This window comes from Ylistrum balloti, unplaced genomic scaffold, assembly GCF_031769215.1.
Source record: "Ylistrum balloti isolate Yb309-2 unplaced genomic scaffold, AGI_CSIRO_Ybal_v1 Utg371116, whole genome shotgun sequence".
In the NCBI taxonomy this organism is placed as follows: Eukaryota; Metazoa; Mollusca; class Bivalvia; order Pectinida; family Pectinidae; genus Ylistrum; species Ylistrum balloti.
Window position 1 is genome coordinate 60,929 of NW_026782613.1, and position 27,355 is coordinate 88,283.

The window sequence follows — 27,355 nt, forward strand, 5'->3', positions numbered from 1 at the left end:
AGTTGCCGTAGGAATAAACGCCATAGACACCGTAGCTGTGACGACTGTTACCCGCCAACAACCTAAGGTGATTTTTCTTTTCATTTGGTCAGTTAGTTTAGTCACATCTTCATGTGTTGATGATGGTCCTTCTGGCTAATGATATTAACCAGATTTTGCTTGATATGTCCTTTAAATCTAATACGTTGTCTGTTGTTTATCGTCAAATATGCTTCTAAAATGGCGAATGTTGATGTGTTTCAAGTAAATTTATTGTAATTTTTTGGACAAAAGGCGGCTTTTTTGAATTCATCCGCATCCATCACGAGGTTGCTAAAGTGATATTGAATTAAAGTATGTATAGTTTAGATTTTGAAGTGGACAGAGATAGTATTGAAAGCTTTGTATAATAAATATGCATGGGGTGTACCATGCGGGTCGTTATTTAGGGCAGTCGAAATGCCATGGATGTGTGGTTGCTACTATGGGACAGCGAGAGGTTGCTAAGTAACACCGAAGAAGGGAAAGATAACGTAGTAACAGACATTTGTATGGTTGATAACCGATCATAGGTGCTTCATTTGTTTGATTTTGTCGAAAATAGATTGATGTAGCAATTTAAAAAGAGTAAATAACAACTGTTTGGCCATGCTGAGACAAGGATTTATTTAAATAACGTGTCTGAACATATGTATTTCACTTTGATATTAACTATAGTTATTGGCACTTCTCTTTGTAACATTTTTATGTGTTGATAGTTCAAATAATATATGTAACATGGAGTTCGTGAAAGGACATTGATACTTTTGTAAATTATTTCCATAGCAACCAGTGATAAGTTGTGAAATAGCAACACAAACATATACATTACATAAAAGTTTATCAATACTGTACTGTTTAGAATAACATTTTTTTTTCAATTCTTTTTTTTTTATTTATTCGTTAATTTTTTCAACTGTCAGACAATTGCAAATATGTGCAAGTTTTTGTCTCAACATTGGAAAACAGAACATATTTTAGCTTCCCAGTTCAGAAAGGAGATATTTCTTTTACAGTCTTATATGGGCAGTTTTGGAAATAATGATTTATATGATTGCAATTTTTTGATGGACAAAAAAAAACTATTTCAAAAAAGTAAAACTACCTATAACAGTAACATGGAATTAAGGTTGGTTATTAGGTATTGGAGTTTTATTACTTGAATTTAACTATGTTTTTTTTAAAAGATATAATAAGCATTTACACTTGACAGAATATTGATAGCCTTGAAAAGATATGAATTAGTAAAATCTGGGACTTTTGGATGTAGGCCAGTGGTCTTTAGATTAATTGACTTTTTTTAATATTTTTAGTAAATTTAGCCATGATTTTGGTTAATTCTTCACATAATTCGATCTATTTATGTTTGAATAATGATGTGTAGATATAATGGGACACATGTTTTCTCAATAAACTAAACAGTTATTTCAGTCTCATCATTTTAGTACTGGTTTCTAATAAAGCTGTAGGCTTGTGATGTTTTATTTAAGTCACTGTCCTTCATCAGTGTCATGCTGTTTTCAGGTCTGCTTACACTTCTGTCACTGATTCAGTATTTGAAGAGCGATTACTTTGGTGTGTGTTAAGTAATGACATACAAGCATTAAAATGTCTAGATAGTGTAAATGTTTCTTTTAAACAAGTATAGTAATTGAGATGTTAGGTTAACAGCTATGCCATAAAGGTAAGTGCAGATGGAAAAGGAAGTATTGAAACAATTGTTATCAATACTGTTTTAGTTAGAGGCTTAATAGTTTAGATTTAATCTAATCTTCTTTGTGTCATTGAAAGAAATATCTGTTATATTCCTATCATGTGATGTTATTTTTGCAACCTGTACAATTGTCAAAAAAATATCAGTCTAAAGCCAAAGTTGAATTCTGTTTCTCCATACTACTAAACAGGACATTTCATAGACACATAACTCATTTCATATTCATGATATCTTCCAATAAGGTCTTCATGACATCTTAAGACATTGTTGTGTATCTTTCCTGTGTTATGTCTAGAATCATGAAACATATTCATCTGATTGATAATTGCAAGTTGGATAAAGTCCCTTGTAGAAATTGGTTAATGAAATATAGCAAATAAGTGTAGAAAATGAGATAATTATACTTAGGTTCAAGTGTAATGACATTACTTAGTTGTTACAGTTAAGCAACTGGTTTATATAGGGTTGTTTACGCTGGTAACGTAATGGCTCTAATTCTACTTTCAAATTCTAAGGCATTGATGAAGAGAAAATACAGAATACAGCAATTGAAAACTGAAAATATACAATTGAGTACAGTTTATTGTCAGATTAAAAGCAGAGTAAATTAATTTGTGCATGTAGTGAAGAAATGGGGTAACAGATCAGTGATAACTTACACATGAGTGATACGATTAGCGGATCAACATTATTTAAGTACCCATAATTCTACTGAATGATTTCACTGTTTGTTCAGTTTATACACAGTAAACAAGTTTCTACTCATTTCATACAATATAATGTGACTAATATATGACAATATGCTGATATTATAAGCACCAAAGCCCTAGATTGTCCTTGAAAGAGCGTCATACCCCAGGTACTGCTATGTTCCTTACTGTAAATCAAGCCAGGCCTTTTTTCCTCTATTTTGGGAAAACGCCACATGGCAATTTTGTGTCACAAAATTTACGAAATTTGGGAAAATATGCCAGCATTCAAAATGTTAGAATTCCCTAAAAAAACTGAGTGAATCTTATTTAAACTATTGCATTTTGTTATATTTTATATTAAAGATACAGACAGACCATACAGTGTATAAATGTCAGTGAAACATGGAAATCTTCAGTACAAGTTACATTGAGAATATAACTTAATTCATGTAAGGCAAGTCAAATAGTTTAACAGTCTAAACTGGGTTTTATTCATGATACAACCTTGAATTCTTCAGTACAACAATCAAAGTAAGTCAAATAGTCCAACAGACTAAAACTAGTTTTATTCACAAAAATATTCAATACAACATATCATAACTATCTAATTAAGTTCTATTAGTCTGATAGTCTTAACTGGAGTACCAGGGGGCTCACTTATGGTAGTCTGGATAGAAGGAATACCAGGGGGCTTACTTATGGTAGTCTGGACAGCTGAAGTATCATTATCGAGATTGGAATCACAGACGAAAATTGGGGTGTCAGTTGGTGTGATGTCGCTTACATTTACCACCGAACTATGCAGGTCTTCTGGGGGTTAGTGTCCGAGAGGCAGTCCTAAAAATGGTTCTAATTGACTTGCATTTTTCAGCATCCTTTTTCCAAATTTTCGCACAGTAATATTTGCTGTTATGTGACATTCTGTTGTCAGAGACGCCGGGCGAAAGCACACGATATCGAAGAAATCAAAAAGTATCTGAAACTTCCGAAATGCTATTACGCGGCACCAAATACAAAAATGCGGTAGATTTTGAATCACTTTATCGTAAATTTTGTCTCGCCTCCGAATGTTCAAACCTTGACTGTCCTAATATCGCAAACAATTGATGACAAATTACAATTATTTTCACTTACCTGTCGAACACATGTTTAGAACAGAAGCTAATTACATATTCAAAATTGGTCATCAGCCCGTTTGTTAACTTAACGCTGATTGGCTGAACATATCGAAGGCAATGATTGAAAGAATGTAAATAGAATGGGCGGAATCTTCTGCCTGCACAGTATAGCGATATATTTGTATAGCGATCGAGGTGTTACACTGTTTATTTGTAAACATACCCGGTACTCTTTGGACAAGGTTACTAGATTTATGTCGGCATTTTGTGTGGGTTTGTATCCGACTTTCCTCGGATGCTTGAAGTTGCAAACTTTTAGTTTGTAAATTTAAATTGCTAATCAACGGTTTTATCCCATGTATGAAAATTCTTGTTGTAATTAAAAAGCCGACCGCAGAATTGGGAATATTTTTTTTCAGATTTAGAAAAAACACCCAAATTTGGATTGGGAATGGGGCTGATATTTGGACCCATGGGATAGGGGAAATAAGACCTGCAAGCCGATTGTAAAATTACTCCCTTGGGCCTCGCTAACTTATTGTCAGCACACTTTCAACTTGTCCTAATAGACATGGTCATTACCGATTATCAGGTTTGATGAAGAAAAATGATTAACAATAACCGTTATTGATCCTACTCGCAAAAATGAATTAGAAAGACAGGAAACTTACACGTGTTTGTTTATACTTACATCACATGTACCTCATAATTCATCTCTAAAATATGCACATGAAAATTATAATATATCTTCATGATTCATGGTCAGTTTCCTGATATTGACATCTGAGATAATTGTCACTTAAGTTATTTTTTGTCACCTTTTCACATGAAGTTAAATCTATTACCACAAATTCCATTAAATAACAACATGCTATATGAAACATCTCAAACATTGTTGCTGCCAGGACAAATTATAGATAGGCTATTGAGAAAAAAATGGGCTGTGTTTATATATATAATAGACAACAGTATAGCCAGAGTGTGCCAAACTATGTTGGACTGCCAGACAAAATGGTCTGGTAAAAAATATTTTAAGGACCTTTTTTTTACAGATGAACCCAGAACACCATTTCCAAAATTTCAGACATTTAAAAGCAGTCCCCTTTACTAGGAGGTAAAGTTTGAAGAAAGTCCCATGTGAAAAATCATGAGACCAGGCCCCACTTGTATAAAACATCTCAACTTGAGATTTCCTCAAGTCGAGATTTTCCTCAGCTGATATCTCCTCAAAAACAGCTTGTATAAAATTTTCTCAAGGAACAGGAGGAAGGCATCGGCTAGGATGTCCTGAAATTCCTTGAGGAATTTTCATGCAAGATATTTTCAAGGAGATATTAGCTGAGGAAAATCTGGGTTGAGATGTTTTATACAAGTGGGGCCAGGACTCATATATCTGAGTCCAAACAATCACTGCATTTGTTTAAATAACTATTTTCTCTTCAGCACTTGCTCTTTTGGAATATCTTGTAATAACTAAAAACAAAAACCAACATCCATTCAGTGTAGATAAGGAAAAGTTCATCTTCTAGGTCCAGAAGGATACCAAATAGTATGCAGGGCACTCTTAACTCAAACCATGCTGAGCTTGTATTAAAGGAATGTGAGGTTGATGAAGAAATTGAGAAAATGTGCCTTTTAGACAAGCACTACAAAATTTTAAAGTCAGAGAGCATGGCTTCATTTACATATCTAAACAAGACAAATAATATCAATATTATCTCTTGTTCTAGAGATGTGAAATGTGATACCTACCAAATACCATCAAATTCTAGTGCTGCAAATACCAATTTTGAGAAGTAAAGAAGAGATGGTTAATGTATTGTTTTGCATAATATGCAGGATTTCCTTCAAATTGATCAAATTATAAAATATCAAATAATACCGTATTTATTCCAATAAACGCCCTGTCTCTAATAAAACCCCCCCCCCCCCCCCCCCCCCACCTGTTTTCTCAGTAAATTTCAACAACTCAGGAGTCCGGTTACAAAGCTTACCTTTTAATAAATTTTAAATTCCTGGTATCCATGAACATGAACAAATGAATTTTGGCACAAGAAAATTACACTGTCATGACATGTGCACAAGAAATATCAATTTATTCCACGGTTCATTTCAGTAAACTGCAGGTCTAACGGCCGGGACTGCCGTAGGAACTACTGTCTTCACTTTCACTATCGCCAGTCTCGCTTTCACTCAGTTCTATTTGTGGAATAGAAGGCGCGTTCGCTTCACCCATTAGATTTTGCAAAACATCATCTGCAGCTTGGACATCCTTTTCACCAAACCCCTGGAATTCCTCATCGTCCGAATCATGCTGGAAAATATGATCCTTGCTACCGTCCAGCGAATTTGTGATGCCGCATTTTTTTAACCATCTTCTGATTGTGTCCGGGCTAATGCTATCCCATGCTGTCTTGACCCAAGACAACATTGCAGCTTTAGATGGGGCTTTACGATTCCCTGCTTTGGTTTTCTCAATGGGGCCACTGAAACACCATTCGTCATACAACTCTCCAAGTTTTTGTTTGAAGGGTTTATTCCACGACACATCGGCTGGCTGTAGCTTATATGTACATCCTTCGGGTATAATACAGATGTCTGAATCATATTTTTGATGAACCAGTTTTTTTACATCTTCAGTAAGATGACCACGGAAAGCGTCCCATACTAATAACCGCCTAGCTGTATTATTCACACCCCAGAGTTTTTTTAACCAAAATTTTATACTTTCCTCGTTTGCCCAGGATTTTTGTCCGGCCCCGCACATGTATACCACAAAACCACTTGATATGTCATCTTTCGGAAGGGGACGAATGCCTGGCATGTGCACAAGAGGGGTGGGGGTGGGATTTTAGTCCCATCGGCATATGCTGCCAGTGTCACCATTATTTTTTGTTTTTCGTAGCCAGTACTGTAAACTCTGACCTCCTTTTCCCCCTTTATTGCCAATGTCGATTTTCCTGGCATGTCAAACCACACTGGGGTTTCGTCCATGTTAGCGATATGGCTATCGGGGTATTCTCGTAGCCGACACATTCTTAACACAAAATTAAAAAAACTGTCAATGCGATCATCAATTAATGAAACTTCATGTTGTGCCACATGCGTAGATTGCCTGAACGAAATGTTATGTCTCTTTTTGAATTTAGAAAACCATCCATATGAGGCTTTGAACGATTGACTACCATTTGCCTTATGCATACGCATGGCCTCAAACCGCAATGCTTTCCCAGTCACTCATATTCCGGCCTCCCGTCTGTCCTGTAGCCACCTCATCAGATTTTTGTCAATATCTTCATATCTGACATGCCTCCCACCTCCTTCACAGCGTTTAGATGTTTTAGAAAGATTTTTTAATTTTTCTTTGTTTTGACACCAGTCCCGCACTCGTTTTCTGTCCACACGAAACACTTTCACGGCGGCATGTTCACCCTTCTCCTCTGCGAAGGCGATTACTTTTAGCTTAAAAGCAGTGTCGTAATTTCGTTTTGTCCCAGACATTGTTATCAGGTATGTGGGATTTATTAAGAAACAGACTGGCTTATATGCCACTGTTTTTAGGCTAAACGTACTCAGTAGGCATTTCAGACAAAATTTACCGATCCTGGCCTTCTCGTTGGCTGAAATATCGAAAAGAGTTAGAGCCCTCTAGCGGCAATTTTTGCGTAAATAATGCCGCGATCTTTCAAATCGCTATTTTAAAAGCATCCAAAATTAGTTTATTTTTTAATAACAATATGATTACTATATATTTCAAAAAAGAAGCACAGTGTGGTTGAACTATTGATAAATTTTTAACAATATATTTTACGGTATTCTCGACATGACGTAAGCGTACAGAACACCGTACGTGCGAGTTGATAAGAAGCTAGTCTGGGGGCTTAGTTTGAATTATTAACTAACAATACTTATAAACAAACAAAACTTACAAACAGAACATCAATTTTGTTTTAATCCTTGTCGTTGTGGCAAGATCATCTTAATATATAAGATCACTTTACCTCATTAGACATAACCGAATTGGACTGTTCGTCCCACAGGCACACCCGCCGATATGACACTTTTTCAGGTTTTTCACACCCACCGCCATGACACTTTTTCAAGTTTTTGGAGATAAAAAGTTTGCGCTTCATAGGCAAGTTACATTTGGTCCTCATGGTTTATGAATAATATATTTTTAATACTGTACTGATCATGATGTTGACTCTGTTATAACTTATATTTTTTGTCTTTTAGTTTTATTTGATGAAGGTTGTTTGTGCTGATTTCTCAAGGTTTGTTAATGTGTATCAAAGTTCCTTGAAATGAAAATATTCCTTCAAACAAAGCGTGTATAAAAAAACCCCAAAATATTCATGTTTATCATTATCAATTAACTAGAACGAAATATTTCCATAACATATTTATTCATTTAGTGTGTCATGGTGACATTATCTAATGCATTGGAGATCAGAAATAGTAGTAGCTATAGTGAAAATATTGTAAATTTTGTATATATATGGAAGTCTGGTTTAATCTCAAAGAACTATATCTTTATAGACATAATTACTGGAAGAAAAGTCTAACCATGATACTTCAAGGAAGATAGGCATGTAAATACATTTAATGTAATTACTTGCACTTTAATCTATCTGAAATGCTGTGTACACCTTATTTACTTTCCTCAACTACAAATATAATTATAATAAGTAAGGACTATTACTTTTCAATACATTCAAAATAAAGAAGGTATAAAGTCCTTCCGATTTGTCTAAATTCTCATATTGATAGGATAGTAATTGCAACATCTTGGGTATTTCAAAGGTTCTATTTAGTCAACTTCATCATAGAGCTATTTATCATTTGGCTTGTTGGCGATAAATATATGGTTGTGTGTATTTTGTTATTTTTTATGCCCCCGCCATTTATGGCCGGGGGCATATAGCGTTGCCCATGTCCTCCCGTCCCGTCGCGTCCCGTCCCGTCCCAAATCAGTATATACCACCTAACAACTTCATTCGGACCTTTCACTATTATTTCACATGGGGGAGCGGGGGCATTCATGTCTTACAGACATTTTCTAGTTTTTACCTATTTTGATTTGTTCACATTATTGTCGTCAAATTTGAAATAAGAATTAAAGAAGATATAAAATCGCTTAAAATTAAGAAAAATAGCCTCTTAGTAATTTTTGCATTCCAAAGTGTAGGAGTATGGGGAAAGTAATATAGCTTAGCGGTTATTTGTGAACATTTTCAAAACGTTTAGCCTCTCAGTACTTTGATTTTATTTTGTTATGCAAACTAGGCCTACAAGCGATGATGAACATTGTACGTTTTTGACTAAAGCTGACACGATTGACAGCGTGTCATTTCATACAAGAATTCAGGTTATCAGAATGCAATTGACAACAATGTTTAAAGCTACAACAATGTTGGAATTACTGCAATTTTCAAATGCATTCTTTGCTGAGTAATTCGTTAGTTTGTTAAACAATGTTTTAAAGTGGCAGCCATGGCATGTCACGACCAACAAATTATGAAATTTTGTGTTCTATTAATCGCCCCCTGTCTGAAAAATTTCACGTCCCCAGGGCGTTTATTGGAATAAATACGGTATGTATTTTTAACTGGCCGAAATTAGATTGCATGTATATACAGACCTGCATATTATGGTGAGGCAGTGTGTTGCAGCAAATGACAGATTTTAACATCTTAACTAAATCTAATTATGTTTTCTGTTTCAGTCCTGGGGCAGCTGAACAATGGCAACCCAGACTTATGTTACAGATCTTCAAGCCATGAATCCAACTACACTGCTAAATGTTCAACAGGTAGGTGTAGTTCTGTTTCATTATATCGCATTAATCAAACAAGGTTTTCTTTCATAAAATGATAAATAATTATAAGATGATAAAAAACATTTATCTGAAAGGCATGTATTTGTATGTCATACATACAGACTGTATATGTTCTCCTTGTTATGCAGGCATGTCTCTTCTATAAATCTTGTGTGTAGTTTGATCCATCAAGTCAGTTTGAATGATAGTATTAGACTACAATAAATCAATTATATTTCATTATAATAAATAATTGAAAGGAAAAAAGAAAAGATCAGTCATATGTTATAAAATCAATCATTTGATGGTGGGCACTAAGATTGTTTTGGTACCTATCTAATGTTTGTTATTTCATACATTTGTGAAATAGTAAATACTATCACTACTTAATGTGACAAAGATGTTTTTACAGAGACAAGAGGAAAATGTTAAAACAAGGAATTGTCATCCCAGTTTGACTATATTATTGTAAATTTGATTTGCAGAAGACCCAATCTGGTGGTCAGACTATACACTCCCAAAGCCAGAAGTCGCAAAGTACAACTATAATTCAACCCTCCCAGGCACATACTACACAGCAGTTTATTGTCACCAGTAAGTTTCCAGTCTTAATGCTTTTAAATGTAGAATGAAAAAAATCAGTTTTGATACCATCAAGATATCATTTGAAATTATTGAACAAATTATCTAAATCTTTGTAATGAATGTTCTATCAATTTTATCCCAAATGTAAATATCTATTACAATCATCAAAGCATTGTACTACCAGACAAATTTGTTTATGTATATAATACATGTGATTTTTTCAAAGCCTCGGTTCCAGATCAACAGCTAAATGAACAAAACCATGGACAAGACACAGTGACCCTTCAGCAAGGAGGACAGACGGTTTATCCTACACATGTTCAGTACGTAGACAGCAATGATCCTGCTCTCTACGCATCTACGAATGGGCAAATGTACGACTATTATAGTAAAGTGTTGACGACGTGCAGTGATGTGGTCCGCACTGGTTGAACTCATTGTGTGAAGTGGCTTTCCCATGCACTAATTCTTTAATGTATACAACATTTTCTGCAATTGCATGTTTTCTGAGGCCTACTTTTTTGTCTTGTCATATATGAAAAACATTAGTATTATTGATAAAACAAAAACCAGAAGAAACTCCCCAAAAAGTGTTGTCAGGTTGCATGTATCCTTTTTCTTTATGAAAGAAAATTGATCTTGCTTTGTTTCAAACTGCACCAAACTTCCAATTGGCTATGAAGCTGGGATAAAAAACATTCATGTACAAGTTGCTTGTATCCTTTTCCTCATTTCAGCTGTCATTATTAGGTGTATGAAATCCATGTCTAACCTTGAAAGTTGGTGTGCTGTAGAGTTGTGCGAGTTTGAAAAAAAATACTGTGTAAACCGGTCATGATATCCTTGTTAATGATACAAAATCTGGTAGCTGTCATTACCTAGATCATACACTCCCAATTCATTGTAGGTATAAAGGCCACAGTGAAAACATGCATTGTAAGTTTTGATGAATATTTAAAAAAGAAAATGAGATCTAAATTTGAAGAAAAAGCATTCAAAATTGCTCTGGATGAATTACTGCCTAGAAAGATGTACATTTGCCTTGACCTTAAAGAGCTCTGTTCATACTATATCATTAGTGCACTCATCATTTAGTTATTTTTTCTTTATAGACAATCCATTCTAGAGTAGTGTTTTTTTATCATTTCCATGTATAAGTATTCTGCATCACTAATTTGAATATCTGTTCATGTATTTATGCATTTACTGTATGATATACCTACCCCAGGTAAGATATACATGTATTTGCTTTTGTGTTTGCATAGTGTAGTCGTTTGAATGTGCACGTTTCACATTTTTATGTTGTCAAGTATATATCAAATATCTCTCTTTATATATTTTCATTATGGCTGTATTTATGTCAGTATACAACATATCTTTCAGCCCCTCTTCCTGCCATTTTAAGTATCAGTAATGCATAGATACCATCATCAACATAATATTGTATAGCAGATGAAAAGCATTAGAAACTACTCCTGTCCTTAAGAGATAACTTCTATAGTATAAAGTGCTATTTCAATTTTCTACAGAGTACAAATGGTTAACAGACAATGGTAAACAAAATGTTGATTTTCTTTTCTTCTTTTGTTATATAAATTCTTTACCAAATTTTCCTTTTGTCCAACATTTAGTTTTTTATTTCCTGTATTAACAATACCACATGTATCGTCCAAGTAATCAGTTTTGTACTTTTATTTTTTCATGATGTGTTGACATTTTATGTTGTTCGTGAATATTATGTTATCATCATTTTAATTAGAACAATTGGTGTTTGATTGATGTTGATTTTATGCAACACATAAAGATGATTACTGAGGAAGAGTCAGTGATACATGATACAGACTGACATTTTTGCTCTATTTTTCAAAAGAAAGTTTTATTAAAAAGAGAGAGTGTTGAAGCATTCCATGTTATTTTAGAAGTTCAAAGTTCATGAAAAACAGCCCTCTGTTCTATCTTGAGCAGCAGAGGAAAAAGTGGTTAGGAAAATTTGTTTAAAAAAAATATTGAAAAAATTAGATGAAACTGTAGAAAAAAAAATGATTGAACCAGGACAGCAGTAATGCTGATTTAAGAGTTCTCATTCTGTATGTTCATCTGTCCTTATTGCAGGCAAACAACATACCAAACAGACTACGGCCAGACAATGTATACACCTGTCTCTGGTACATACTATCAGACGTCAGGTGGGGCACAGGTAGGTCACCATATCGGCCCCTTTAGCTGACGAATCATTAAAATATAGGATAATGGTCCTACCAGATTTTCACAAATATTTTTGTATATATATATATATATATATATGTATAATTTTTAGGTCATCTGACCCGAAGGGTCCGATGACCTATAGTCATCATGCTTCGTCCGTCGTCGTCCGCCGTGCGCTGTGCGCCGTCCGTAAACTTTTCATTCAAACGACTTCTTCTCAAATACTAGAAGGTCTAGGGGGCTAATACTTGGCACAGAGGATACTGGCATGGAGCTCTACCAAGTTTGTTCAAAGGAATGACCTTGACCCACTTTAAAGGTCACAGGGGTCAAATATGTTAAAATCTTTAAACAACTTCTTCTCATTAACCAAAAAGCTCAGAGTGTAGATATTGGGCCTGTGTCATGCTGGGATGAAGGACTACCAAGTTTGTTCAAATGAATGACCTTGACCCACTTTAAAGGTCACAGGGGTCAAATATGTTAAAATCTTTAAACAACTTCTTCTCAATAACCAAAAGGCTCAGATTGCTGATATTGTGCCTGTGGCATGCTGGGATGAAGGGCTATCAAGTTTGTTTAAATGAATGACCTTGAACAACTTTCAAGGTCACAGGGGTCAAATATGTCAAAATCTTTAAATAACTTCTTCTCAAATACTAGAAGGCCTAGGGGGCTAATACTTGGCCCATAGCATGCTGGCATGGAGCCCTACAAAGTTTGTTCAAATGAATGACCTTGGCCCACTTTCAAGGTCACAGGGGTCAAATATGTTAAAATATACAAAGGACTTCATCTCAATAAGCAAAAGTATATGAGTGCCGATATTGGGTCTGTAGCATGCTGGGAGGAAAGGCTACCAAGTTTATTTAAATGAATGACCTTGAACAACTTTCAAGGTCGCAGGGGTCAAATATGTCAAAATCTTTAAATAACTTCTTCTCAAATACTAGAAGGCCTAGGGGGCTAATACTTGGCCCATAGCATGCTGGCATGGAGCCCTACAAAGTTTGTTCAAAGGAATGACCTTGGCCCACTTTCAAGGTCACAGGGGTCAAATATGTTAAAATATACAAAGGACTTCATCTCAATAAGCAAAAGTCTATGAGTGCCGATATTGGGTCTGTAGCATGCTGGGAGGAAAGGCTGCCAAGTTTATTCAAATGAATGACCTCAACCCACTTTCAAGGTCACAGGGGTCAAATATGTTAAAATATACAAACGACTTCTTCTCAACTAGCAAAAGTCCATGAGTGCTGATATTGGGCCTGTAAGATGCTTGGAGGAGAGGCTACCAAGTTTGTTCAAATGAATGACCTCAACCCACTTTCTAGGTTTGGCTTGCTTTTTGTCAGATGACCGTTAAGGCCCATGGGCCTCTTTTTTTTTTTTGCATGAGTAATCTGTAATAGTCTATACAGGGGAAAGCTTTTGTGTGGTGTCCTGTTTGCATGTTTGCCTTTTTGACCCTAGTGTTCATATCAAATCCAACTATTCTGGCAAAAGCAATACCTAAATTTTTCAAGAGGAATCACATTTCTTGTCCTTACTCATTCTTGCTTTCTCAGCACTCATTCTGACTTTCTCAAATTGTTGAGCCAAATATGGCAATTATCAATACAGAGTTTTTGTTTGCTTTAAAAATTCTCAAAAACTGTTTGATTTTTGTGTTATTTATTGTGGCTTTATCAATTTGTGACAGCATGAGCTCTGGGTCAGAGTAGTAGAACTGTGTTAGATTTGAATGCATGTTCCCGCTGTTGTGTCAGGTGGCTGCGACAGGACTAGCCCAGGTTGGTACTGTACAAACTGTTCAAGGGCAGATACTGCAGCATCAGAGTGGCACCTACCTCATACAAGGGGGAACCATGGATGGAGAGGGCACGCCCTTGACTCACACAACCCGGGCATCACCTGCTACTGTAAGTGCTGTACGTGGTTTACTCCTCACTACTTCTGAGCGAAGTAGTTTTTCTTTGCATGTAACAAAAGCAGTAAATATCTTGAATTTTGATCCGTTTAATGATTATTTCTAAATGAATCGGAGAAGTAGGGAGAAAAGTCAGTGTGTATTAAGGTTCCTAGATGTTGATCAAAATTCATAGGTATTTTGCTGCAGTATCATTTAATCCATTATTTGCAACTAAAGAGGTTCATATGTAATCATACTAGCACTGTATTCACTTTTGAGTGTCTGATTAATAAATCTTACATGAATCATATTTTTATTGATTCTACAACAGAATCTAACATTTTTACCTTTCACATGTAACACTTCTGAACATTTCAAGAGTAAAAAAAAATAAATCCTGATGACAAGTATACTGTCATTGGACTATGGACATAATACTTCATAAATAGAGTTGATCACTTACCACCTAACAATTTCTAGTTAACTGTATTGTAGCATCTTTTCTCTTTGAACCTCTTCACTTGCAATTGGCATTGAAATATTTAAACTTTAAAAAATAACTTTGGTGACAACAAATATAGCTTTGGTTTTTGGACTTCACTAAAACTGTTTGAAAGAGATGTTTTAAAGATGAAATCATGGAAGATTCTTTTTTCAAATCTTTATTGACAATATCAAAAAATTATATCAACTTACCATGTAGCAATATAAGAGATGATGAACTATTGACTGTAGTACCTCTGCTTTGTAGGTTCAATGGCTGATTGACAATTATGAGACGGCAGAAGGTGTTTCTCTACCACGGAGTACATTATATAACCATTATTTAAGGCATTGTCAGGAGCAAAATCTTGACCCTATGAACCCGGCTTCCTTTGGAAAACTCATCAGATCAGTGTTTTTAGGACTACGAACAAGACGATTAGGGACTCGGTTAGTATTCTATGGTCTGTATGGTTCTTATTTTTTCCAATGGTCATCGAAGTACTTTCAATTGTGTGGTGTATATATATCTTTGTGATATCTAAATAATTCTTTAGAACAGATTTGGAAAATGTTGACACACTAAAAAGTTTGCAATATGTATTTGCATTTTGAATGAATTCCATGTTATGTTTGGTAGTGAATATATTACAAATCTTTGTTTCAGGGGTAATTCAAAGTACCATTACTACGGTATCCGTATCAAAGCCAATTCTCCATTGAATCAGTTCACTGACGATCAAACCATGGCAATGAGACAACAACCTATGTATCAGGGTAAAAAGTAGGTACAATGTAACTTAAACAGATCCTTCTCAAAGCCAATCACTCCTTAAAACTAAAGAAAATGATGATGTATCAATGTTGTCCTCTTTATTTATTACTTCTCAATACTGGTCCCTCTCGTTTCCAATCGTCAAATCTTCTCAATACTGGTGCCTCCCATTTCCAATTGTCAATCAGATTTTTTGTCAGAAATGCTTAAAGAACTGAAATTTTCTTCTGAAACCTGGCCTTACTCAAAGGATCAAAATCTGAGTTCTGTCTATTGGACTGTGAAATCAACATCTATGATGAGAGTCGTACGCGTTGTGCCTTGGTTGTGTAGGCTTTTAATACTTGTTAGAAGGATCATAATTAGCATGATTATCATTAAATATCAACTAAACAATTGATGACAGTTAGCTTAATGCAGGGCTTTCATCTAATTAGAATAGAGAAACAGCCTGCTTTTGTCCTTCAAAACAAGTTTTTTCATACACATGGTTATTAAATAGTTACACAGGAAACACCACACATGCTTTACCAGTGCCAAGTTACACATAGTGATACAGAAAATAAAGTAACTCTACAAACACACTATAATTCTCTTTATTGAATCACTATAATAAAAAACATACTAAATAGGAAAATTGTACGGTGTTATTGGGAAAATTTTAGCAGAAATACTCCACCCAGTCTGTTGGATGTTTATTAAGATTTTAGTCTTCCAATAACCATCTCAATTGTGAAATTAATTTTCAAATATATTTTCAGGTTTAAGATGGAAGATGGTGTGGAGGGAGGGCACCATGCTCCTCCAGATGCAGCCACTGCCCAGCAGCAGCAACATCAACAGTTTCTTGGAGATGCCTCTGGCGCACTCCCAAACTTTGGCGACATAGACACTTCATCGCCATTACCTGAGGGTGTCACCGTCGACCATGTACATGCTTTTGACAAAATGTATACAGAGCATGCAGAGGTAGGATTCAAGACATTTACAATAAAGATGTTATTATTTGTGCTGAGTAAAGTACAGATTAAAGACACCATTAATACAACAAATAAAGAAATGAAAAATATGGTTATAGTTAGAGCATACAGAAATTAGATTTAAAGGAATTTTTTCTTTTTATCAAAGTATATTTTAGAGCAATCAAAACCAAATAAGACCATGAAAATAATCTAAAAAGTTTTTTTGTTTTGTTTTGTTTCCAGGCTATAGTTGATGTGGTAGTTAACTTACAATTTTCCCTGATAGAAGCTCTGTGGCAAGGTTTCTGGCGGAATCAACCAGCAGACCAATTAACGTAAGTGTATCTGTTTCTCAGGCACTTGAGTTGTAGTTATCATTAATAGAAATAAGTTTAATACAGTGATATTCCCATGTCTCCCTTTTATTTTTTACAGAGCTGACAATGATTATGAAAAACGTCTGCCAAAAGAAAAGTTATATGCAGTTAGTAAATATGGGCCTGTACAGGAGTATGTACGGAAGGCTGACTACGCATTCTACCAAGCTTTAGTTGAAGTGCTTATTCCAGATGTGCTTAGACCTATACCAAGTGAGCCACAATTTTTTATTTCTTTTTTACTTTGAATTTACTTGTTGTTTAATGGTTATTTTCATTCTTGCCTATTTAATAACATTGTAAACAAGAGATTTAGTAGAACCGATAAATGCTCCTCGAATAAATATTATGACTTGCAGACTGACAAACAATCGAATGGATGGCAGGGGTCCGGAAAAGCACTCGTCTGGTCGCCCTGGATGTGTGAAAATAGTCTCGGGCAACCAGATTTATCTTTGTCAGTCGTCCGTCGGACGAGTGCTTTTTTCCAATGATATTAATGTTACAACTTAAATTTCAATAAAAATGTAAAGAAAAATTAGAACAAAGAAACGTGTTTACTTCGAAAACAAAATATTACAGTCTGCACTCTAACTTTTGATTACACTGCAACTCCCATGACGTCAAATATAGCATTTGGAATACCTTAGTCATTTTCCCGCGTTCATACTGATGTCAGGTGCTCTCAGGCAGTGCCAACATGTACCGGTCTGTATTTAGCAGCACCTAGTCAGTCGGATGTAAACAAACACTTCGGCTAGGTCTAAGTGGCGCATAAAGTCTGACACAAAGCAGCCATCACTGCATAGTTTTTTCAATAAAACTTAAAATAAATATAAAAAAAAAGTCACATGTCACATCCTCGCTGATTAAGTCGCCATTTCATGGCTGAATTTGGATGAGTAAATTTCCAATCCAGATGAGTGAATTTTTCAGCCCACTATTCCTGTGTCTAGTGGTTTAAAATATATTTCCAGGCTTCTGGATGGACAAACAAAGTGGCAACTATATGCTCGCCCTTCAGGGAGCATAATGATATAAAATCTGTATTGACTGTTTTATTTTCCAGGTTCCCTTACACAGGCTATTAGAAATTTTGCAAAGAGTTTAGAAAATTGGCTTAAAGGAGCTATGGTTGGAGTCCCAGAGGACATGCTCAAGTGCAAGGTTTGTTATCACTGATATGGTACACCCATAGACTTTTGGATATAATTAACTTTACATTATGTGATTATGTGGTCTAAAATTACTCTTCAAATGGTAATGCCATCTGTAATGCAAAAACAGATATCAAATGTCTGGACAGCTTAATTTGAATTACCCACAAGCATTGGGCTTTTTATATTTAAATAATGACCTGAAACTTCTGACTAGTAATTGACTCCATGACTGAGGGCTTGTGAGAAACATACTCTTGAACTCTTGAGTAGTAATATAATCATATGCTCTGGAACTGCCTTCAGGACTGGTGGCTGTCTATATATACAAAACATGCTCTGAATAACCCAGGACTGAGGGCTGCCTTTGTATAAGATATGCTCTTATATAACCCACAGACCTGAGGGCTGCCTATGTGCAAAATGTGTTCTGAAATAACCCACAGGAATTGACCAGTAATTACTTCCATAACTGAGGACTGTTCATATGTATAAAGTATAACCTGTAGGAATATGGTATCTTCCTTTGCCAAGTGTGGACAGTTTTTTTAATGCTGTTGCTTAAGATCCAATTTACAGTGGTCATCATGCTTAGTCTGTCGCCACAGGTTGTGCGCCATCTGTTGTACATAACTTTTTCTTTTAAACCCTACTCCGCTTTCATACCTGGATGGATTTCAGCCAAATTTGGTCTGATGCATCATTGGTTGATGGTAATCACTTCTTAGGTTCAGAATTGTGATTCGACCCCAAGAGGTCCATGGACAGGGCCTTAAATTATATTTAAAACTCTACTCCTCCTTTCTGCTTGGGTGGAATTGAACAAGATTTGGTCTGATTCATCGGTTAGGTTAGGCAATAATTTTTTAAATTCAGAAATTTAATTTGACCTCAAGGGACTTGGGGATAGGGCTCGAAAAGGGAAAATAAGACAATATTTTGCTTCAAATTGCTACTCCTTATTATGGTTGAATGGATTTCAACCAAAGGACCTCTTACAGGAACAATAGAATTTTGCCCAGGAACCAATTAAAACCAATCTGGATGCTATTTGTAGCACCTTGAGAGACAAACCATGAATTGAGTTTTAAAAATCCAAAATCCCCTAGAGGCCTGTACTCTTAACTCATTTAATGTAGTGAACTACAGGTGTACACCAAGGGTCAGTTTTTGGTCCAAAAATCTATTAAATAGATAAAATATTGCATCAATTGATACTGTATTGTAATTAGCATGTTTATCTTTACATTGTGATGTCAAATATGTAACAAAATGCTGAAAGATAAAAAAGTTTTGCAACCTTGAACTTGAAAAACATAATTTTCTTCGCATTTTTTAAAGATATGACAACTTTTTGCAAAAGTGGAGCATGTACTTCCGGTTCTAACACCCCAAAAATTTATACAAAATATTTGGGTCATTATACTGTCTACCTATGGTGAAAATTTTCAGAAAAATCAAGAACCGTTAAAATTGTCATTTTGAGGTCAAAAGGCATCGTGGTCTGTTTTCCAAAAATGCCAAAAAACTAGAGGTCTGTGTTTCTATTGGATTTTCAATCAATCCTTCTTTTTTGACATATTATCTATTCTATTATATCATCAGAAACATCTTCAGTGAATTTTGTTGCGTTAATTACATGATTCGATGTTGTAAAACCTTCTAACTGTTGGTGATGTTTTGAAATAAAGCAAATACTGTTTTTTGTACACAATAGAGCTTTTAATGGATACAGAGACATGAAAATTCTTCAAAATATATGTATACTTTTCTAAGAACCAACTCTGCATTGTGCAGGAAATTGATAATTTGTGAACTAAGTAAATTGAAGTGGTAACTAATGGCCATTGTGTTTGAATATGAACCTAAGCATAAGGAATGTACATTGTATGAAAGCTTCAGTTCTTGATTTGAACGAATAAGATTTCCGAGTATGTTGTTAGATACAATTCAAAATGGTAACAAAGTGCAGTTAGACAGTTACTGGAATATATGTATATATGTATCCAAGTATAATTTACTATAGTTTCTTTAAAAGTTGACTTTTCAGTCTCCCTGAAAAAAACCTGAAAGCCACAAATCAAAATGTGCATATCATTGTCTTTTTCAATTATGCTCACAATAAGCAGTTTTTTAATTTTCTGGCAGAAGGTTGTAGCTCTTTGGCATTTGCAAAATGTATGTAGAATCCAAGTATTTTTATGATTCGCTGTGCCACCTGGATGTCACATTGTTCTCGGAGTGGATCTTGGCTGTAGATTGGACCTCTAAATGCATTCAGACTCTGTTACAATCCGCACAATTTTGTCAATAACAATAAGGGAGCTTGAGTTGTCACCCCAACATCAGCTTCATTAGTGTTGGTTTCTAATATAAAGGTTAAGATGCAAGTGTTGGAAGGGATTAGCAAATCCCTTTTTAATTGTACTAGGTCACTGATATTTGGTTTCAGAACTTCTATGGTGGTTCACTGTTACTTTTTGGATTTGCATAATCTATTGGGATGGGTAGGGAGGTCTGCAAATATTGAAGGGCATCATCATTAAACCCCAGTCTTATTGAACAATTAAAAAAAATGCATCCTCAGTTTTGTTTCTTATTTATTTCAATCTGTTCATTCTTGCAACTGATTTATGTTCAAAATTTCTCAAATAATTGGAATGTTTTCTTTGAAAATTGCAATATATTACACTTTGCAAACCCATTCCCAAATACCAGTGTGTGCTATAGTGACACTGAGGCAAGTTTTGCACTATTGACACCATTATTGTAAACTAGGTGAATGATAAAAATTGTCAGGTTGTTCATACTCAAAAAACTGCTATAACTGCTTTGTTTTGTCAGGTTGTTCATACACCAAAAACTGCTATAACTGCTTTGTTTTGTCAGGTTGGTGCTGTGAGTGCATTTGCTCAGACATTACGGAGATATACATCCCTAAATCATCTCGCTCAGGCAGCACGTGCAGTGCTTCAAAACACCTCACAAATCAACCAGATGCTTACAGATCTCAACAGGGTAGACTTTGCCAATGTACAGGTAATTAATCAGTAATGTTTATCTTAAGATCTACTCGATATACAATGGTTGTGGGAGGGGGGCTCTATTCTTGGTTTAGGTCAGTAGTTGGGTGTACAGGTATTATGTATCAAGTGATATCAGACGTTTAATGAAAAGTAAAATGTAAAATGTTTTTTCTAGCCTATGAATAAGTATCTTCTTTCAGAGGTAATGTTATGTACCAACCAGTAAGTACTGCTCCTTTGCAGGTGATTGAGAAGTAACATTTAAATGTCACCATGCTGACTAAATGACACACATTATGAAACAGATGTTAGGTCACATTGCCTCTTAGAAATATCAAATAGAATTTATTGTTTAGCAGATTTGGTGACCACCCTGCTTATATGGTAACATTGATGATATATATATCAGTGACTACCTTTGTTTACAGGAGCAGGCCTCATGGGTTTGTCAGTGTGATGATAGTGTGGTACAACAACTCCAGGAAGACTTTAAGAAGACTCTAGAGTGTCAGAATTCTCTAGAGGATTGGGCCCAGTGGCTAGAGGAGGTTGTTAACCAGGTGTTAAAACCACATGAAGGCAGCGACAATTTTCCAAAGGCTGCACGGCAGTTTTTATTGAAATGGTCATTCTATAGGTTTGTAATTTAAGTTATTTATGAACATGTTTCTTACCCAGATGCGTGTAAACACACACCACAAGTACTGAAATACATATCTGATTAATGCTGATGAAAATATTTCTTACTACTTGTTACTCATCAAAATTGTCATGAAAAAATAGTTTACATTGATGTTTTCCATTCCTTGAAATATTCAGTGCATGTAGGTAGGTAGACTAAATATTTTTGTGTTGAGGAAATTATTTTTACAAATTAGGTATAGAGAACGGTTTCTGACTTAGTCAGTGCTTGTCTTAAATCATTCATAACATGTTATATCTAGCAGATAGGAAACATTTTGATTATTGTATTTTACACATTACTATTCTATCCATTAAGTTTGAAATTGCTGACAGGTGACCTGATTCTCATGAAGGTCATATTGGTAAGCTGATGAAAAAAAAAAAAGAAATTGTTTGATTTGCATTGTTTGATATAATATTGTAAGTTCATTCATACTGAAAAATAGAATTAGTTTATATTAAATTGTTTAAATTGTGATTCCAATTACTTGCTATTTCAGCTCAATGGTGATAAGAGATTTGACTCTACGAAGTGCAGCGAGTTTTGGTTCTTTCCATCTGATCCGACTTCTATATGATGAGTACATGTTTTATCTGGTAGAACACAAGGTGGCCGCAGCAACAGGGGAAACTCCCATAGCTGTTATGGGTGAAGTAAGACAGGTAGGATGTATTACTTGGAACAGACACATCTGATATTAACACAGTGTCAAAAATAGAAGGGCAATGTTGGGGCAAGAAAATCTGAAATATGTTAGACAGGTATTGGACAGGGCTTTGTTATCACAGGAAGATCTGAAGTAGAACTGACAGGTTTTGAGTAGGCCTGTGTTAGGGCAGGAAGATCTGAAGTAGAACTGACAGGTATTGGGCAGGCCTGTGTTAGGGCAGGAAGATCTGAAGTAGAACTGACAGGTATTGAGCAGGCCTGTGTTAGGGCAGGAACATCTGAAGTAGAATGGACAGGTATTGAGTAGGCCTGTGTTAGGGCAGGAAGATCTGAAGTAGAACTGACAGGTATTGAGCAGGCCTGTGTTAGGGCAGGAACATCTGAAGTAGAATGGACAGGTATTGAGTAGGCCTGTGTTAGGGCAGGAAGATCTGGTGTAGATCTGACAGGTATTGGGCAGGCCTGTGTTAGGGCAGGAAGATCTGGTGTAGATCTGACATGTTTTAGGCAGGCCTTTGTTAGGGCAGGAAGATCTGAAGTAGATCTGACAGGTATTGGGCAGGCCTGTGTTAGGGGGCTGAAGTAGAATGGACAGGTATTGAGTAGGCCTGTGTTAGGGCAGGAAGATCTGAAGTAGATCTGACAGGTATTGGGCAGGCCTATATTAGGGCAGGAAGATCTGAAGTAGTGACAGGTATAAGGCAGGCCTTGGTCTGTCATGCGTAAATGTAAGGGAAAATAAGACAATATTTTGCTTCAAAAGGCTACTCCTTTTTAATGCTTGCATGAATTTGAACCAAATTTGGTCTGAAACATTGAGAGTGGGGAATCATTTCTTTAATTTGGAAATTTGATATGACCCCTAGGGAAAATGGGAAAGTTGGTCAATATTTTGCTTCAAAATGCTACTCTTTCTTAATGCTTGAATGGATTTCATTGAGAGTTGAGAATTATTTCTTAAATTCAGAAAGTTGATTGACCCCTATTTAATAGGAATGACCATGATCCGCTTGACAGGTCAAAAGGGATCGAATATGTTAAAAGACTTTGAATGACTTCATCTCAATAACCAAAAGGCCAAGGTGATGATATTAGGCCAGTAGCATGCTAGGATAAAGGGCTACCAACTTTGTAAATATGTTTGACATTGACTCACTTTCAAGGTCACAGGTATCAAATGGGCCTCTTGTTCTGTACATCATGGTATTTTCATGGGATATCCATGAGGCACAGGCTCAAGTTAAATCATGTTTGAAAGTTCTTATGAAACCAAAAAAAAAAATCTCAGAGAGAGAAAAAAATAAAACCTTACGGTGTGTCAGAGTAAGCATTATTTTACCTTTTAAGATTATGAGCATTAATTGTTCATTATTTGTATTTGCCAGGACTTGGTGCAACAGATTTTTGAAGCTGATTGTGTACAGCATATACAAATGTGATTTGCTTGATTTCAGTTCATAGACCTGAGTAGTGCTGTTATGCTGAGTTCCCTGGAATCTGAAAAGCCACTTCCTGTGATCAAGACACCAGCTACTAATATGGCTGTTTCTAATACAGCTACAGCCCTTATGAACAAATCAACACTGGAAACTTCCTCAAGTGCCAACACAACTACACTCATGGTTCTCAATTCAGGAAACACCCCTGGTCAAGGTGTAAATGGAAACATTATAGTAACAGCAGCGCCAGGAACAAACCCTTCCACTGTTACAGTGCGAACAGCAGCAGGAACTCCAATACAGGGTGCTAAGACCATTGTAGTCATGCCAGTCTCTAACTCATTAGGTTCTGGGGACTCCCATTCACAGAATGTGAAACGGTTAAAAGTAGAATAGTCATTTATAAGTGATATTTAAGGATGCTAATATCAAAGAATCCTGGAGTGTTCAGAGGAGATGCTATTGATGAGAAAAACAAGCAATGTTTTGTCAACAGAATTCAGTCATTTTCCCCATTACAAATAACAATGAGAATGTTACAGGACATGTTTCATAGTTCTTTTTATATTTAATCTTTGATTCATATTCATGTAAATATCTGCAATGGTCTATTCCCTCCTAAATTAATCTGTATAAATGGCTTGAAATGATGTACATACTTGTAAAAACGATGTTTAATTTAATAGTTTTAAAATGACTTTTATAATTTGTACATGATTTCCCAGTGTTTCCTTGTAGACTTGCCTCTGACCTGTCCCCATGATATTTTTGTCTCCAATTTCACTTGTTAAGGCCTGTGTGTATTTTATTGTTATTACAACATGATAGGGTTTTATCTTGGGTTTTTATTTGTTATTCAGGTCAACAAAAGTAGGATGCACTTTCTTTTCATATGTCATTATTTTCTTTTCTGATAGAATAATTATTTACTTGCTTGCCATTTAGATGTTTATTTGCTTACAGTTGCTACTGATAGAAGATATTTTGTTTGAATATATTTCTACCTTGTTTTTAATGGATGATATCTAATGGTTGGTATTTTTCCTCAGAGATCCGAAAGTCCACTAGTGAACCACACCAATACAGTTTCATATTCTATGCATCAAGCCAGTTAAGGATAGTTTGATAACTACAGATGAGCGCATAAATGCAATGTATTTTTTAGCAAATGAACTAAATGCATAGTTCTGTCCAGAATTTGTTTGGGATGCTGTTGGATCTTAAGATTTTTGTACAATTTTGGATGTTACATGATATAAATCATCAGATTTTTTGTGTATGATACTAATTTTACACTTGTTCTTCCAAACACTACTTCACTAGTATTGAAGTTTGCATTGAATTGGTAAAGGGACGGTCTTTTAAAGAAATATTCTTGGCTGATCAATTTTAATTTGACATGATAATTTTACACCAAAAGGGTTTCATATTCATTGACACTAAAAACATGCCTGTAGTATTAGTAATATTTAGAGTATCTGGTATCAGGAGTGACTCCTTAAAATTTTTGTAATAATTTATTAGCTCACCTGGCCCAAAGGGCCAAGTGAGCTTATGCCATAGCGCAGCGTCCGTCCATCTTCCGTCCATCCTGCGTCTATCAACTTTTCAATTAGACAACTTATTATGAAAAACCGAAAGGCGAAGGGTTTGCGAAAAAAAATAACCTTGACTCATATTCAAGGTCACAGAGGTCAAATGTGTTTTAACCTTTAAACGACTTCTTCAAAAAAATACCGGAAGGCCTGGAATCATTATATTTGGCTGGAAGGTTCCTTTGATGAAGCCAAAGAAAGTTAGCGAAAAAAAAAATTGACCTTGACCCTGATTCAAGTCAAATGTGTTAAACCTTTGAACAACTTCTGATTAACCTAAAGGCCTGGGACCATATTATTTGGCCAAAAGGCTCCCTTAATGGTGCCCACATAGTGTGTGAAAAAATAGTCATATTGCTTTAAAGCGACTATAATTTTAAAAAACACTACAATAAAACGTTCTATTTTCCAATAGTATTTTAAAAAACTAAGACTTTCTGTTAATTACTAAAATTAAAAGTCACTGCAACCATTTTTATTGATATCTAAAAAAATAAAGAATGTAAACATTGCTGTCCTGATCTAATTCATACATTACCACTCGTAACCCTGATGCTGCACATGCGTATATGCCTAGAAAGAAGAAATATTTTGTCGCAAATACGAAAAAGCGACGAGGAAAGATGAAGGAGGATCTTGGACTGAATAGGGATTCAGAATTTGCGAAGCTGCTGCTTGACTGGTTAGCTTAGTGTGAGCCCTATATTTGTAACGTATCCGCCTGTCGTTGATTATAATCGAATGTTTGACACGTGAATATTTTATGAACAACACTACTAAAAGTGTTATCTGATAAATGTTGAATGAAAATAGTTGGATTATTCGCTTGAATTTACTATCGACAATGTGTGTTTGCAAGGTGGGGCCCAATTGGGGGTATTCGTTCTAAGTGTAAAAATATGATGGTACTGGTGTTACTGTAAGAATAACCACCGTGATGATAAACATAGCCTTCATCATAAACAGTGCAATATTTATTAATGTGTACAGACAAAGTATCAATTCCTGTGCATTTCTGCACATTGAGTTTAGCGCCCCGATTGACATAGATAATTCTCGCACGACAAAGCCAAAACGAAATGAATTACTAAGATTGATTGTTAAAAATTATATATTATAACACTATGGAATCATTTTCTGCTTATGAGAATTAGCAGAAAGGTGCTAAAGCAAGTGTCATACATAAGACATGTGCGTTTGTTTAGCTCCTAATCTATTTTTTCTTTGAGGCAGAAGTAAATGACTCGGCTTTCTTCGTAATCAACTGAGCGTGTACATGTTTATAAATAATAGTCAAGATAAATAATGTCCGGACACGCCGAAAATATGTACAAAACATCAAATTTGATGTTATAGGCAAGTGTATCACTTTATTATGGATATATTTTATTATTCATAAGCCGAATTCTCCATTTCCTGATGTTGAAATCTATGGTAATATAGTACTGTTGGTCATAAAGATCCAGGTGAGCGATACAGGCCCTCTGGGCCTCTTGTTTATAGAAATGATGTCTAAATTACAAAGCAATTCCAGCTTTACAAGAAAGTCTTGTACCTCTTTTTGTCATCAATCTTCTGAACATTTTATAGAAAATTACCAGGTAATTAAACAATATTTTACTTGTACCTATTCTCCTTTTGGAGTACAGTATCATGAATTTTGTTGACCTGGTAAACTTCACATTAACCACGACTTGGAATGATGGGCAGTGCCATACAGTTAATTGACACAAACATGACAAATATTCAGAGACAACTATTTTCTGTTTGTTTATTGTAGGTTTTGTATTACTCTCATATATATAGTCAACACCTGTTGTTTAAAGTACAAATTAGTGTTTTATGTCAAATTAGGATGTGTTTTCTATGGTTTCCTCCATATACAAACGTTTTATTTATTTGTATTTATTAGAAACTTTGATGATGACTTTGCTACTTTCATACCAGTTTTTGAGATTTTCTAAATGTGTTCATATGTGAAAATCAACACAAATGTTGGATCTACAGATTGAAGAAAATCAGAGAAATTTATTTTTGTGACACCATTGAATAAATAAAAAGGTTAATTGAAAAAATAAGAATCAATATATGTACACAAAGAATAAAGTTGTTGACTATAGAG

The 27,355-nt window shown here is 35.2% G+C and overlaps 1 protein-coding gene across 4 annotated transcripts; it reads left to right on the forward strand.

Moving 5' to 3' along the window:
* LOC132560808 (DNA-binding protein RFX2-like) lies at positions 1-27,355 on the forward strand. Of its 4 annotated transcripts, none has more exons than XM_060225491.1 (16): positions 1-67; positions 9,268-9,354; positions 9,846-9,954; positions 10,172-10,319; positions 12,058-12,142; positions 13,923-14,084; positions 14,817-14,998; positions 15,216-15,332; positions 16,085-16,292; positions 16,529-16,620; positions 16,721-16,875; positions 17,732-17,829; positions 20,709-20,858; positions 21,274-21,482; positions 22,030-22,192; positions 23,654-27,355. In XM_060225491.1, the coding sequence occupies exons 2-16, from the start codon at positions 9,286-9,288 to the stop codon at positions 24,032-24,034; spliced, it is 2,328 nt and encodes a 775-aa protein (XP_060081474.1). In that variant the 5' UTR covers positions 1-67; positions 9,268-9,285; the 3' UTR covers positions 24,035-27,355. The 4 variants fall into 4 exon arrangements, with proteins under 4 accessions (XP_060081474.1, XP_060081475.1, XP_060081478.1 ...); XM_060225492.1 differs by having other exon boundaries at positions 13,923-14,075; XM_060225495.1 differs by having other exon boundaries at positions 10,172-10,268.

Coding starts and splice junctions, on each gene's coding strand:
- LOC132560808 (XM_060225491.1), top strand. CDS start 9,286: ATGGCAACCCAGACTTATGTTACAGATCTTCAAGCCATGAATCCAACT. Junction 9,355..9,845: donor CACTGCTAAATGTTCAACAG/GTAGGTGTAGTT, acceptor TTTGATTTGCAG/AAGACCCAATCTGGTGGTCA. Junction 16,621..16,720: donor CAACCAGCAGACCAATTAAC/GTAAGTGTATCT, acceptor TATTTTTTACAG/AGCTGACAATGATTATGAAA.